This window comes from Akanthomyces muscarius, chromosome 4 (genome assembly GCF_028009165.1).
Source record: "Akanthomyces muscarius strain Ve6 chromosome 4, whole genome shotgun sequence".
Lineage (NCBI taxonomy): Eukaryota > Fungi > Ascomycota > Sordariomycetes > Hypocreales > Cordycipitaceae > Akanthomyces > Akanthomyces muscarius.
This window is the reverse complement of record NC_079244.1, coordinates 1,297,177-1,312,589: the sequence shown is the minus strand read 5'-3', so window position 1 is coordinate 1,312,589 and position 15,413 is coordinate 1,297,177. Positions and strand designations below refer to the sequence as shown.

At 55.3% G+C, this 15,413-nt stretch overlaps 4 protein-coding genes across 4 annotated transcripts; 1 reads left to right on the top strand and 3 right to left on the bottom strand.

Moving 5' to 3' along the window:
* Window positions 1-388: 388 nt before the first annotated feature.
* LMH87_011076 (uncharacterized protein) lies at window positions 389-3,476 on the bottom strand (the record flags this gene model as incomplete). The annotated part of the gene is made up of 2 exons (XM_056200157.1): window positions 389-2,333; window positions 3,241-3,476. 2 exons carry the CDS (start codon window positions 3,474-3,476, stop codon window positions 389-391), a joined length of 2,181 nt encoding a protein of 726 aa, XP_056052036.1.
* Window positions 3,477-8,582: 5,106 nt separating this feature from the next.
* On the bottom strand, window positions 8,583-10,037 carry LMH87_011075 (uncharacterized protein; the record flags this gene model as incomplete). Its single annotated transcript, XM_056200156.1, has 1 exon — window positions 8,583-10,037. The coding sequence occupies one exon, from the start codon at window positions 10,035-10,037 to the stop codon at window positions 8,583-8,585; it is 1,455 nt and encodes a 484-aa protein (XP_056052035.1).
* A 1,088-nt stretch (window positions 10,038-11,125) lies between these two features.
* Window positions 11,126-12,482, bottom strand: LMH87_011074 (uncharacterized protein; the record flags this gene model as incomplete). Its single annotated transcript, XM_056200155.1, has 3 exons — window positions 11,126-11,368; window positions 11,426-12,310; window positions 12,396-12,482. 3 exons carry the CDS (start codon window positions 12,480-12,482, stop codon window positions 11,126-11,128), a joined length of 1,215 nt encoding a protein of 404 aa, XP_056052034.1.
* Window positions 12,483-14,385: 1,903 nt separating this feature from the next.
* Window positions 14,386-14,970, top strand: LMH87_011073 (uncharacterized protein; the record flags this gene model as incomplete). The annotated part of the gene is made up of 2 exons (XM_056200154.1): window positions 14,386-14,463; window positions 14,545-14,970. The coding sequence occupies 2 exons, from the start codon at window positions 14,386-14,388 to the stop codon at window positions 14,968-14,970; spliced, it is 504 nt and encodes a 167-aa protein (XP_056052033.1).
* Between the last annotated feature and the right edge of the window lie 443 nt (window positions 14,971-15,413).

Below are 15,413 nucleotides of genomic sequence, written 5' to 3'. Positions count from 1 at the left end.
AGTAGAAAAGAAGAAATAAGCATCCTTTGGGTAACGTAGCTTGGTCTGTAATCATTGGTATAAATCCCCATTCCCTCCCCTACCCCCTTCCACGCTTCGACCATTGTAGCTGTCCCCCACTGCTCGAGTAGGAAAATTGAGAAAAACGATTTGAGAAAAACCAAGGCCAATAACATAAATAGGCAAGCACAAGCCTGCAATCTCAATCTTTTTTTCGAACAAGTACCAAGAAACAAAAAGGATAAGAAGACCTGCAGAGTAGTACTATATTCTGTTGTAAAGAAGAAAGCCAAAACTACGCCCGAGATGAAGAAGGATACTCATGCAATATCGCTGAAAATTTCAAACTCCCCAAACAAGCCCGCCACATGTTCAGCTTTTCTCTCTTTCAGAAAAAGGATGGCTTGGTGAGCACGCGGTACTCGACATAGTCGTCGCCGTCAATCGTGATGATGGTGCCCTGCGACACGAGCTTTCCCATGAACGGCCCGGTGCCCTTGCGCTCGTACTTGACGCCGTCGTACACTTTTGCATCCTCGGATCCGCCGCGCAGCCGCAGCGACTCCTGCGCGGCCCAGACGCGGTTGAGGCGCTCAATGTCCTCGGACTCGTGGAACAGCCCGCGGGAGGCGGCGCCGTTGGTCAGGGGCGGGCTCGTGGCTGCTGCCGCGTCGGCTGCCTGGGCGGCGCGTTCGCGGTGCACGGCGTGGCGGTCGGCGCGGCCCTGCGCGGCCTCGACCCGGGCAATCTCGCGCCGGGCGAGTGCGTTGGCGCGCTCGAGGAGCGCTTCGCCGCTCTGCACACTGTGCGGGGTGCTGCCGCTGCTGCCACCCCCGCCGTTGGTCGTCGTCGTCGTCGTGATGCCCGCCGACTCGATGTCGCCGAGCGAGTGCCGGGCGGGCCTGGCGTCGGCGGCGGCGCGGCGCAGCTGGCGCAGTTCGTGGCCGCCGGAAGCACGACCGCCGCCGTCGTCTGCAGTCGCGCCATCGGCTTCCGCATGCGGGTACGAGGCGGCAGAGGCTTTGGACGCGGCGGTGGCGCCCTGCAGGTGGTGCGTGGGGAGGTAGGCGGTGGCGCGGACGCGGGCCTCGTCGGCGGCGCGCAGCTCGTTGGCGCGGCGCTCGCCGACCGTCTCGCCGTGGTCGACCTGGTACTGGCGGATGCGGCAGTACTCCTTGATCTCGGGCCGCGAGAGGCTCTTGATGTGCGGCTCGAACTCGACCTCGTCGTAGTGAATCCAGAGCGCGCCGGCGCCCGAGGGGAAGTTGCCGTCGACGTAGCGGCCATCGCGCGTCTCGCGGACGACCTTGACGCGGAACATGTCGTTTTGCCCGAGGATGCCGTAGACGGCGTGGCGGTCGAGCGGCGCCGCCTCGCTGGAGCCTCGCCAGAAGCCGAGCACGATGCGCGTCGGCCGCGTGCCGTGCAGGGGGTCGAGCGCGAGCGGGTGCTGCGATGTCGCTACGGCTGCGGCGGACGCTGCGTCGGCGTCTTGCGGCGCGATGGCGACAAAGGAGGAGCTGGTTCGTCGTCGCTTGGTGTCAATGGCCGCCGGGTTGCCGCTGGCATCGAGCGGGATGGCACCGTGTGCGATCAGAGGGGCGACGACAGGATTCTCACTCTGCAGCAGCTCCCTTCCTCGGACGGTGGCCAGCTTGACCGCCTCGGCCTCGGCGGCGAGGCGCTCCTCGTCCGTGTCCTCGACGGCGGCGGCGCGCATGCGGACGTACTCCTTGACCTGGAAGTGGTCGAGGCCGACAAGGTGGTCGGAGAAGTAGATGCGGTCAAAGGTGACCCAGCTGCCGCCCGGCCCCGGCGGCAGCGGATACTCGTACGAGATGGCCTCGCCGTCCTTGTTGATGGGCTGGATGCGGGTGCGCAGTCGGTCGCGGACGTCGATGAAGCCGATGACGGCGTGCTTGTTCTCGAGCTGCGGCACCTGCGAGTCGCGCCAGTGGCCGACCAGTACGCCCTTGACGCCGCCGAGGCTGTTGCGCGGCTTGGGCTTGCTGGACGCGGCGGGCAGGGCTGTGCGCTCCGGCCGCTCGGCGCGGATGGAGGTGGGAATCTCAATCTTGCTCTCGCTGAGATCGTTGAAGATGGATGTGCGCTTCCTCTTGGGATAGTGAGATGTCGCGGGCTCCTCATCCGCATCCGCCATGGCCGCGTCACCGTCGTGGTCGGCCTGCGTTGGTGTTCTGTTGTCCTTGGCCCCTACGACAATCTCTTCCCTCAATCCAGTTCCACGTGGGGGTGTCCGAACGGTGCTGTCCGGGTCGCTGAGCTCACTATCTTGCTCGTTGTCCAGAGCAGCTGGTCTGTCACCGATAGGTCTGGGGGTCATGTTAGCTACCGAGTCGCGGCCAATCGCGTGCAAAAGCTAGACGAGTCGGGTTATGAACGCCAAGAGAAACGCTAAAGGCACCCTGAAAATGTTCGCAGTTTGCCCTGTTTCGAGGATAGTGTTTGAGCGGAAGACAAGTCAAAATCGAGGTGGCAAGGGGGGTTATAAGCCACTAGGCTTAGACCCGTCATCCACCAAAATAGACTTGGCTAAATCAGATGAGACGAAGAGGTGAATAATAGCCGGCGCGAATAGGAGTCAGAGCTTTGCTTCACCAGCACAGCCCGTATCAACATTGATTGTCGGGCTGTGCCAAGCATCTAGGGGTGAGATGCGTTTGCTCAGCCATGCAGTCAACTCGGCTGTAGCAAGACAACGTCTTGAGCGCGAGGGCGTGGTTCGCAAAAGAAGAAAACATAAAGATGCGGCAGGAAAACAAAAAGCTCATGACCAGAAACAGGCGTAATGCTGTACTGCCGTGCAAGCAAATGCAGAGTTGCCCGTGCGCTTGACAAAAAAAACTCACGTTACATAAAGCAGGTATACAAGGCGTAACCGTGTTTCATCAATTGCAGTAGCGTGGAGAGGGCATTCGCGGGCAGGTGAGGGAGCAGAAACAGAGAAAGGTTTTGTGAATTGGTGTAGACGAGGGAGAAAGTGCCGCCGCGTAGCTCGCAGCAGGTGGTTGACGTACACGACACGTTGTGGTACGGCGGTTTGTCTTGGGCTGAGTTTGCAGTCACGAGATTTGCCTTGCTCTCTCGGGGTGGGCAGCAGAGTTTGTTTGCAACCAGAAACAAGGCCTGTGAAAATGGGCAACTGACAGCTGTGCGGGAGGAAGCAAAAGAAAATCAAAGCAGGAAAAAAACAGAAACGAAAACGAGATTGCCACTTACCCAGGTCGTGTCTCGGCGCCAGGCTCATCGGATACTGGCGTGGGGGGCATGCGGTCTGCCTCTGATTGCGCCGGTGGTGGTGGTTGCGCCGCCATGGCATCTGGCAAAGGCTCGTCCGCGGGTGCTGCTGGAAAGGGCGCCGCTACTGGGCGAAAAGGAGTTTCTGCAGGTGGTGGCCTGGATGCTTCTGCGACAGAAGCTGTCATGTTGATGTCTGGGGGAGCAGCGTCGGCCATACTGGCGGTTGATGTTTAGGCGAGAGGTTGCCAAAAGCCCGCTCGCAGCGTTGATACGAGGTGGTGTTTGCCCAATATGCAAGGCAAGGAGGCGGCGTTGCGCAAGAATGAGATTCGCGGTTGATGAATCGTCCAAAGAGAGACGTACAGAATCTGGTTTGGATTTTTTCTTCTTTTTTTTTTTTTGTAGCTGTTGTAGCGTGCAGGTTACACTGGTGGCGTGATATGAGACTGATAAAATAGTAAGATGCCTGACCCGTCACGGAAATGGATGCTGACAAGTGGGAATGTAGAAAATAAATGGAAATAGCAGAGGTGACGAGATAACATGGCAGAAAAAACGCCAAGCGAGACACAAGGGACAAAAGTCGCCGATGCACACCGGAAAACGAAGTGGTGTTGAGCTTGGGAAGGTGAAAGAGAATCAAGTTGGTCAAGAGGGTTCAAGGATGCGAGAGCACAGCCTAAAGTATGCAAAAGGACTAGGTATAATAATACGTACTCTCAGTCTATAATAAATGGATGGATGGCGGAACACAGGACGAAACCGAGCGGCCAGTGGTGCGCCACACAGAGAGAGACCAGAGACAGAAAGGAGGGGAATAGATAGTTGGACAGCTGGGCTGGGATCGCTCTGGCTGATCGCTGCAAGTACCAGTAATACTGTCGATGCTGAAAAGCGCATGCAAGTGTTGATCAAAGTGCGAAAGTAGCAACTCAAGGTTGGCTCAAGTCCTTTCTGCCAATGGAATAATATTCCTTGCTGCGTTGTTGTGTTGTTGCTGTCAAAGCCTCGTAATAATTATAGGTTATTTCATTACCGGTCCAAGGCGAAATGATACCGAAAGGGCCCAACGTGGCCCAGACACGACACGCCAGGCGATTGACTGCGTGGCGCCTGAGCGGGGCCCAAAGTAATGTAATGCTGTGCCAGGTAATCTGTAACTAGTCAAGTATCCTTTATCACTGGTACTCTGGATATGACTACAGTAGTGCAGCGGAAAGACGGAGTGCTCTGACCGCTGATGGAGGATTGGCGAGGCTGTCCAGCTGCCTGTCCAGCTGCCCTTTTTCAGCACGAGCCCGACCGTCGTTGATTTTCAATTTGTAACAACCTCTCTCTCTGATTGTGCTGTGATTAACATCCCTAGGGGTAGTTTTGTGGGTTCGACTCAAAGTACACATAGGTACACATGTACTCAGCACGCTGTCGTCGCTGGTGTGGCGCGCCGACGCACCACAAAGGCAGAAAACTCAGCTTGTTGACTTTTTGGGTTCCAAGAAGGATTTGATGACAAAGGGGGTAGGCAGCCGCTACAGACGAGCTCTTTGCACCGACGGACGGACGAAACTGACCAACGAAGACACAAGGCTGTCGTCATTGTCCGTGGACGAACGACTAATAACGAGGCTCCGAACTAGGGTTGCCGGGGGGTGTTGCTGCGTGGGGAACCAAAAGGTCTAAAGAAATTCAGACGAATCTGGACCCAAATTCAGCACATCGCCAGGCAATAGTGAGCATCAGTCAGGAGCGGTTGCTGATGAGTGCGGCGATGAGCAATCCCCTCGGACGCCAGGGCCTATCCAGTAATAAATCGAACAAGCCTGTCCCACAACAGCAGGGCCATGTACTCAGTACAGACGGAGCATGGCGCTACTCAAGTCATCTCAACCTGGCAACACCGAATCAGAAACTTAGTAGTTACATCCTGGGCCAGCAAAGCAACGTTAGCGCTGGTGCAACAACGCAGCACGCCCATCTATTTCCTACTAGTTGCTCCGTACTTTGTTTGCTTGTTCGCGAACTTCAAATCAAAAGTACCAAAGGACTTCTTGCACGGTGGACAAAGAAGAAGAACTCATTACTCAACAACAACGCGGAAAAAAATAGTCCACACCCACCACCCTCCCTCCCCCTGCCAGGCCGGGCCAAGCCGAGTCGCCGCAAGTTGATTGGCCCCGGGGTTTCAATAAATGCAATAGCAAAGCCCAAGTAAAATTAAGACGAGGACCCAATTGGCAAAGGAAAGCTGGCTCTCTGTCATGACACTTCACACCCTGACACCTACTTTGGCAAGGATTCCGGACCTGGGTCCCATCCCGCAACTCTAGCGCAACAGTCCCACCGGCCGGCGAGCCTCGCCTCGCTCTGGAATCAGAAGATTACCGTCGACGATCTGATGATCGGTCTCTGCTCTGGCTCGATGAACAGCATCGAAATGTCTCCCCCTCCGAGTAGGTTGTCGTCGTCCTTGCCTCGCAACATCGCTTAAGCACCTGCGCCCTCTAGCCATCTTTTTAATCCCCTGCCGCTGTTTCCGCTGAACCCGCCAGGCCCTATATATTCGGCGGTCCTTGTCTGAGTTGACCAGCCGGGCCTCTTTCGGTACCATGCAAGCCGGGTAATATCGCCGCAAGTTCCTTGACCCCTTTTCCTCCCACTTTCTGTTGCTGCTCATCTAGTCAAATTTCCGCAACATGCATGTTTGCGGCAAGTTTTGTTATGAACAAGTTGCAATGCCATAGAAAAGCCAGCACGCAGCAAGCTTCTGATCTATAACCACTTTGGCGTCCATGCGCCCATCTCAATGGCGAGAGTTCTGCGGGATAATGCTGCACATGCTAGGTAGAGAGTGCTACCAATAAGGTTGAAAGGGTCTTTTCAGCGCAGTCGGTCCAGAAACAGAAACACGACAGCCTGGTTGACAAGGAACTTGCTCCATCGCAATGATGTCCTTTCTCAGCCGTGTGCGCTGTGGCGGTGGCGTCCCGCGCTCAAGCTGAGGAAAGATGGGCTTTTTGCGCTGGCTAGCGACGCAATACGCCCTTTTCCATGACCAAACAACAACTTGGCAACACGCCTCTATTTAGTTCAGCAGCCTCGTTTCATATTTTTCATCACATTCAAACACTGGTCTGCGCTTCTTACCCTACCACGCTACCTAAAACTTGTTAGCGGGCGCGCGTTTCAACAAGTCTGTGGCTAGACACCGTCCGCACGTTTATGCATGCGTGTCATACCAGCCAGCCTGCGCACAAATCTAGCAGAGCCTGATCCCCCCGGCCCAAATCCTTGTTAACTAATTGCGACGGATCCTGGCCAACACGGCATCCGGCCGAAGATGGGCACTTGGATATCCACTCCGAAAGGCATGTTTATTAGACACTCTTATTGCAGCTGCTACCAACATGGCGAAAAACCCAGCCATCTTTTCGTTCTTTAAAAGGTCTCATTCCGGGCTATGCTTCTAGCATGTATACAGCTGGCGCTCTGTAGGATGTAGAAGTGCTGGCAAGACATTGTCTGAGGACATTGTGAGGCTGCGGCTCGCACAATAGCCGTCTGATCCCTTGACGCATTTCATCGGCCATCAAACACTCATCTCCATCATTAGGCTTATCACAATGAGACGATAATATTAGGCAGGACCTATCCGTATATAGTAGGCGACCACTCCCGCATCCATTCACGGAGCGCCTTCTCGAGATACAAAAGGCTCGCGATGCTATTCGAGGTGCACACGATTACTATACGGTCACAATTCGACCTCGGCACTGTGTGCATGCTGTCCTTGTGTGTGGTGACACAGGATTGCATGTCTCGAACTATTGGTAGGTCGGTTGCTGTGACACACCAATAACAACAGCGAAACTTTGGTTGTGGCCGCCGCGCAGTGACAGCCAGGGCTTTCTCCCACGTCGAGAAAAAAAAGCTGGGCGAGAAATCAATAACAAAGGGGGATTTATCAAGTACTTCGACACACGACGCAAGTCTCAGCGAGGAGAGGGGCAGGACTACTCAAATTCAGCTGGTGCCGTCTACGAGCGGCAAGGCCCTCGGTATACTGCAAAGAGAGCCTTTTCGCATGGCGGATTTATTAAGAGGCGCCAAACTGTACAAGGGTCACGTTGATCTTTTCTTTTTTTCTTTTTTTTTTTCAAGAATAAGAGCAAGGAGTTCTTCACTGAGTAGCGACCGACCTGAAGATGTCTGCAAAGCTAGGCCTCGGAGATGGAGTCCATCAATCAACTAGACGTAGCCACAACTAGGCATACTAAGGCTTCAACTCAACTCGGGGCCCTTTGATGTTGCATGCCTCCACTTTCGTACAGGCTGTACGAGGAAAACACCTGTCCCTCTTTTGTAACCCTGATGCGCTGAAGGAAGCGGTCGTGCATTGTGTCCTATTTCAAGGAGAGAGAAAAAAGGTGTGCTCATACATGTGGTGGCGTGGGATGTGCGACAGCAAAGGCTGTGATTGGCGCCTAACAAGGCACGGCGCCGTTTGCCTGAGATGTAACAAAGGCGATATTACTCACCGCCAGACATCCCCAACAATCTCGGACAGTTGAGTGACCTTGCGACACGCACACGCACAGAGTTGCCGGAGAAAGAAAAAACATTGCGAATCCTTCATTGTTTCCGGCGTATGACACTTACTGATATCAACGAGTAATTTGGGAGCCTGAGTTGCAAGTGTCTAGTTCTGAAGTCGTTCGTCCACATTTCTGCCGTGGAGATTCAACTTCCAGATACCTTGATTTTAGATGCCTTGAAACTTGGGCACGGGGAGCAAACAGGGCAATCATGTAGTTGGCAAGATAGGCTGAGAATGGCCGCAGGCTGCGAGATAGGAGCATGGTTGGCCATGAATTATGCCACCCGTCCGTGGCGGCGCTGGCACGTAGAGTCAGAAGATGGCTCTTTGGTTTCACGATTTCGAATCCCTTTTGCAATTTTTTTTGCCGTATGCCCATTCAATGGTACAACCGCCAGCTCGGTTCCTTTAGCTGTTCCTTGAGCTTCCTGGGGGGTTCTCGCCGCCGACAGGTGCCTGCGGCTCGCCACAAGGCTCGCTCTTGTTTACGTAGTCATTACTGGCGCCGACAGCTTTGGAAATGCATGGGCTCAGATCCATCAATACAGAATGTAAGAGCAATATTTGGTCGACAAACTGTGTGGTGATGCGTGTGTAGTTTGGCTTGCACCAAAATCCCAATGCTTGATTCTGAGCATGCCTCGATTCTACCGGTATGGAAAGCTTAATTGTACAGCAAGTCTCGGGATGTATTCAACAAACACAATACAGATACAATGTCCCTTTTTCACCTCCCTCTCCCGCGTCCTCTACCTCCGCGAGCTCTTCCGCGTCCTCCCCTCTTCCCACCACCACCACCCCCGCGGCCGCCCCTCCGCGCATCGTGCCTCTCGTAGAGCCTCTCCTCGCCAAACGCACCCTCGCCGAAGCGCATGTAGTTGACAAGCCCGCGATCCACCACCGCCACCAGCACGTTGCGGTGCCCGTGCTTGAGGCGCTGGTACAGCCGCCCGGGGCCCTTCCACGCGGGGTTGGCGCTCGGCTCGTCCAGCGGCGTCGACGCCAGCAGCGCCGACACCTCCTCGATCGTGGGCACGCCGTGCAGGCCCGTGTCGGACACGGCGATGCGAAAGTGCGGCGTCGGCGGGCTGCGCTTGGAAAAGGGCGCGCCGCCCGACTTCCAGACGTGGAAGAAGACCTTGTAGGGGCTCCGCGGCGACGGCGGCACGTTTGCTTGCGCAGAAGTGATGCGCTGCGGCTTGTGCCGTGGCAGCAGACTGAGCTGCTCGTACACGGGCTTGTACGCCCGGTAGAGACCCGGTGACACCAGCGGGCCAAAGGAGTGCTTCTTGGGCTCTGTTTGCTGCTGCTGCTGCTGCTGCTGAGCATCGCTGCCCCATCCCACGAGTGAGAAGAGCCACTGGATCAGCGTTGCGCCTGTCGTGTTTGATGTGTCTGCAGCGTCCGCGGGTGTTTGCTCCTCTGGGGCGCGCAGCACGTGGAATCCTCCTCGTTTCAAGTGGGTAAACACCTGGTATCTCGGCAGCGAGACTCTCCCTGGCTCGTCGTCTTCACCCAGTAGCAGAGAGTAGGCTGCTTCCAGGCTGAGAGGCACGCCAACGTCGTAATCATCGGGGTCTCTGTCCGCGCCCGGTGACAGCAGCTCGTCCAGGTCCTTGTACGGCCACCAGAGGTCCAGCGTGCCGCGCTCAACCATGTGCAGCGCCTCCTCCGGCAGCAGCCAGAGCCTCCCCACGCCGGCTTTCTGTGTCTCTGTCTTGTTGATGCCCGCAGGCACCGACCGTCCAATGTCCTTCATCCAGCTGCCGCGCTCGTGCTCCACGACGACCACCCGATTCCTGAGCGACAGGCGCCCATCGTCCTGCCTGGGGTCCAGTAGTCCAACCTCTGCGCCGTCTGCGCTCCAAAACTCGGGCACGTACCATCCGCGTACCCACCCGTCGCCACGATGAATGCGCGTGTAGCTGAGGACGTCCTCGAGCGCGCGGCGGCTCGTTTCCAGCACGCCGTCCTGCGCGAGTGTGCCGTGTGATTCGAAGTCCTTTTCGCCCTTGCGGATGCTCTTGCTCGATACGCCCTTCTTGTCAAACATGCTCATGAAGAGCTTGTAATCGGGCATCTCATCCTCCATTGCCTCCTCAGCGGCCGCCGCGCCATCAACGCCGCCAGCGCTGGGCGGTCCCGCGACAATGTTTGGATTATCGTCATCATCAAAAGGCATCTCGGTGTGCTTTTCTCTCTTTTCGAATGATGACTGCTGTTGCTGTTTTCGGTAGTCGTTTCAGCGCCCTTGAAGCTGGCAGTGAAGCTAAAACTTTTTGATGTGCACCACCACGCGCAGCTCTATCGTCTTCCTCTTAAGAATTGTAATTGTGGGCACAGGGTTATACTGGGATTTCCGGGGCGTAACAGCATTGCAAAGCAGAAGTCAAATTTTCGTAGTGAAACGGTTCTGGCAAACATGAAAGCATCAAGAGTCACTCACGTCGCAAAACCAAAAAGTGGAACTCCGTCGCTGGCCAGCAGCAGTTCCCACCGACCAAAATCACATACTCGTATAGTAGCAAATAAGTCCACCTTGGACCAATGTCGCGAGTCTGGCCGAGTGGTTAAGGCGTTGTGTTTAGGACAGTCTGTTTCCCCTGTGGAGAGACGATAGAATATCCAAAACCGCAATGGGCATCGCCCGCGTAGGTTCGATCCCTACGGCTCGCACACATGATTTTTTTTGCCAGATTTCATATCTTGGCAGACGACTTGTTGGGGGTATTTTTCAGCCGGAGTTACCTTTTTGACAGGAAAAATAGTTTGGGCATGGTCTTCAGCCACGGCAATACAATGTGCTTTCGAGAGTCAAAATAACTACTAGAAAATTCCCCATCCAAGAGCCACTTCTAAACAGGAAGAATATTGAGGAAAGGGCAAAACTACCACATACGGTAAGTTTCCTTACGGCTGAATCAGTTTCATGAATTATTTTTATTACTTCGATGCAAACTAGCATTTAAATAGGCGCCCGCATGTGCAGCCTGTGGGAAATGGTCTTGCGGCCATGTTTCAGCCGCGCTACCCTAAATGCCGATGCTGTCTGGCGCCAGCATTTACCTCAAAATAAGAGAGCCAGAGCATATGTGCTGTAAACGCCATAACCCAATGCCCAATACCAACGCTGTTCGCCAAAACTGTGCAATTTCCGCAACGCCGCCAAATGTGTGTTGTTGTATATGTACGGGAGTAGCTGGCCCGGGTTCAAGTTGTCTGGACGCGTAGACATCTTATGAAAAAGTACGTCTCTCGCGTACGGCCAGTTTATTCGATGAATGGCTTCTTTTGGCCGCCGACGGTGCAGAGACCAATTGCACGAATCGAGTCGCGGTCGTTTGCCAGGATTATTGTGCGCGCTGGAAGCATGGGGTTGTTGGGATCGACGTGCGACGCGTCCTTGGCCGCCTGCTCAATCGCATCCATTTCCTCCTTGCAGCCTTGCTGGTCTAGAGGGCAAATGACAATGGGTTGTCGAAGAATAATATCGCGTGCGCCGCTCAGTTGGACCTACAGTTGCCTAGTTAGAAATGCGGGCCAGTAATCGTTCGTTGGGGGGTCACATACCTTGATGTTCAAGAAAAACTCAATCTTGTAAAGTGTTGATTGTGTAGTAAATGTGGAAAGCTCGTACTGGGGAAAGGCCGGCTTTCCCCTTTTGATGATTCCGTCGGGGTCGCGCAGGTCCTTGGAGGGGAAGCAAAGACCAATGTTTGTGGCATAGCCGGCCTCGGGCATCTTGGTCTTGACGACCTGTACCTGCTTGGATAGTTTGTTGATCTTTCTCGTAGGTTCGTCCCCTTCAGGGTTAAATGTGATCTCCTCCTCCACCACCAGTGTGATCTTGTCTATGGAGACCTTTTTGGCCTTCGCTGTCCAGTCCACATTCGGGGACACTTTTATATAAACAGTAATGGGGTCGCCTGGTCCATAGCTCCATTTTGGTAGGCTAATGCCCAGGTGCACAAGGTTATCCGAGGTGACGAGTTTTGATTCGGGCTTGTTATACATGCCAAATGTCGAGAGAGTGTCGTATCGTTGTAGAGGCATGGGGAATGTGTATTTGTACTGGTTGCTGTGGCCTTGCTGCACGGTGACGACAATCTCGTAAAAGGTCTCGGCTGTCCTGTTGGAGAGCTGGAGCGAGGCGGGCGGTATCCGCCGATTCGTCTCTTCGCCGCCCCTACCAAAAGGGATAAAAAGAACGAACGGGAGGTCCATGGCGACTACACTCTCCGCTTCCTTGCCCGAGGAGCAGCGAAATAGCAGCACTTCTTTGCCGACGACGTCGGTTGTCTCCTTTCGGGCGGCACCAAGATGCCGCTTGGCGAGATTGTCGGCATCGGGATGTATCGTTTCGCGGCGCTGTAATGATATTCGGACGAGCGAAACCGGGACTGGCATGGAGTAGCTCTGACCAGGGCGAATCTCGACTTTGCCTTCGACGCGGGGCTAGCTCGGGGGGGAGGTTCCAGGTCAGCGCTGTACCGAGGAGCAGGTCACGAGCAGAGGGAAGTGTGCGCATTGCTTGACTTACCAGCGTCGCAGAAATTCCAGGATAGCCCACGAGGAAGCCGCTATTCGGAGGCCCGGAAACCCTCACACTCGCCGGAGCGGTCGCCATGGTGTCATGCGGGCGTCCACCACGGCTGGAGCGCAGAGGGGGAGTGTGCGGCGCGTGTTGCAGAGGAGAAGGAGGAGGAGCGTTCCCGGTATATCATGTATGTCTCTCGCCGGCTCGCTGTCAAGATGGCGCGCTTGGTCCGGGGGAGTGAGCTTTGCGGGAGACGCAAGCTTCAGACCGGATGGGTGGGGGTTGGCACCGGAAGCTCAGGAAGCGTTAGATCGGATACGGAATGCAGCTAAAGTAGGTATGGAGAGTCGTGTGCGCTGGATCCTGGTCCGGGGAGAGGCGACGCAGTGGAGAGAGTCGCAGAAGCGAACGAAAAAGACAAGAGGTCGATGATATGGTGCACGAGGATGAGGCAAGACAAGGCGGCGGAAAGGAAACGGTTGAGGCTGGCGTCAAGCTGAGAAAGGTTCCCGTTAGCGGCTCATCTCTTTGGGGGGTTTGAAGGCTTGAAGTTGCGACCGGGGCAGGGCGTTGGCCGCTGGCACTGGCACTGGCACTGCCTTGTCTGAACTCGCTAGGTAGGTACCTATGTAGGTCTCGGCCGCACTGCCTTGCTTGTAATACCTAGCAGCAAAGTGCCCTTTTCTTCTTACCTTGGGTAGGTAGTTAGGTATTTCTGATGGATTTCAGCGGCCAGGGTGTATTGTCTCCGGGCCTTGGCTCCTAGGCTGTCTAGGCTGTCTAGGCTGTCTAGGCTGTCCAGGCGGTCCAGGGCTTCCAGATCGGGCCTCGTAGCGCGTGTCCAGCTGGAGCTCAGTCTGACGCAGCGGACAGGGCTGCTAGCGGCCTGCTGTTGGGCTCGTTTGAACGAAAACACCAGCAAGGCAGAGAAGAAAAGAGCTTGATGCTGGGATTAGCAACCTGGCCGTCGCAAAGTCTGCGAGTCGTGCGTATGTTATGTATATGAGAGAGTTGGGGAAAAGATAAACAAGGCGCATGGCGAGCATCCAATGACGCTTGTTTGGCGGGGAAGCAACTCAGAACCAGCCCGTGCCAGCCCAAGGCGCGCTGAGCAGCAGCACGTTTGCCGGCCTCTTGTCCTGTCCCACACTGTGATCGTCGCGCGTAAACCACCCCAGCAAACAGGAGCTTGCCAAGCTCAAGCTCCGCTACAATCTGCACAATTGGCAGTGACTTACTCCGTACTGGCAGCCGTTCGTTGTTGCTACCCAAGTGTCTAGCCATGAATATACCGATAGGCTCGTTCCATTGGGCTACAAGTAACTGCCAACGTCAACATCGCAGCCTTGTAATGCTCCGAGCCTGCAGGCCCCGCAGCCTTACCCGCCGGTGGTCTCACCCAAGGCGGCCTTGATAGCCGTAGGCTGACTGCCAAGGTTCAAGAGGCCAAATCTTACACATGTGTCTATTTAATCACAACGCTTTTGAGTTGTCCTTTTCTTTCTCTCGCATTATAATCGACGCAACTTCCCGAGAATCCCAAACACGCCTTCGGTATGTCTATAACGACTCTACCCAAAAGGCAAGAGGGCCTCCAATCGGATAGCGACCATATGTCTGTAAACAAATACACAGGTGGCTTCAGCACTTGAATATTCGCAAATGATGAGAAGCCGTCAACAAATAACAAAGTAAAGTCACGACTTCTAAATAGTCATTCAGGTTCTTTCAAATGATCTTCTCATATTTCCCTTTTCTCTGATCCGTATCTTCCCTGCCATCCTTCACTTGCCTGGCTGTGCCTGGCACTCCAGTGCTGCGCAGTGGAGATCTACCACCCAACAACCGCTAGACTCGCATCCGTCGGCCGCTGAAATGCAGCCCGTGGGCTTAACTTCCAGGTTGGCAACGACTTCAGTGCCCCTCCAAAACTTTGCCTCTGCCAGAGTCCATCGCCAACGACTGCTTCCGCGACACGCAACTGACCGGCGCAATGTCCGTCACGCTGCACACATCCCTGGGTGACCTCAAAATCGAAGTGTTTTGCGAGAGCGTGCCCAAAACCGCCGAGGTACACACTCCTCCCTCGTCCCCCGTGTCCTCTCTCTCAAACGCGCTGCCCTCACTGACCGTTTTTTGCCTTTGTTTGCAGAACTTTCTCGCCCTCTGCGCGTCCGGCTACTACGACAGCTCGCCCTTTCACCGGCTCATACCCAAGTTCATGGTCCAGACCGGCGCGCCCGCCGCCCCCAACCCCCCCGACAACCCCAAGGGCGGACGCTCCGTCTGGGGCGGCGTCTTCGACGACGAGATCCGCCCGGCGCTGCGGCACGCCGACCGCGGCATCGTGAGCATGGCCAACAAGGGGCCCGGCACTAACGGCTCGCAGTTCTTCCTGCTCTTCGACAAGGCGCCGCACCTCGACGGGCTCAACACCGTCTTTGGCCGCGTCATTGGCGACGACGGCCTCGCGACGCTCGCCAGGATGGAGGCTGTCGAGGTGGACAAGAAGAATCGCCCGCGCACGCCGTTTTACATCGAGCGCGTGACGATTCACGCCAACCCGCTGGCGGATTGAGAGAGAGAGACAGCGGCTTGGGAAAACCCTACCCTGCAAAAGAGATCTGGAAAGAGCCAAAAGACGACATCCACCAAACGGTCGCGGCCACGGAACCCTCCCCTCCGCCTCGGGGCAGCAATGTGAAGTACTCGATGCACCACGATGCAACACGATGCACAGAACGCACAGCACATGCCTACCAGCTGAAATTCGGCCTACTGAGCTGGCCTACTGAGCTGGCCTACATGACAGTGAGGGAGATGATGGCTCCAATAGCCAATATAAGCCGTGCTGGGACAAGCACGCGATACAATGATACCACAACCATGGTATGGAACAAACAAAAAATTCGTTGGAAATGTAAAATTTATGTAAATTTTTTAGAATAGAAACCGGCAGCCTACCCTGGCTGCCATGTCATAAAACACTCCAAATCTGTACCAGATTTCTTTTTTTTTTTA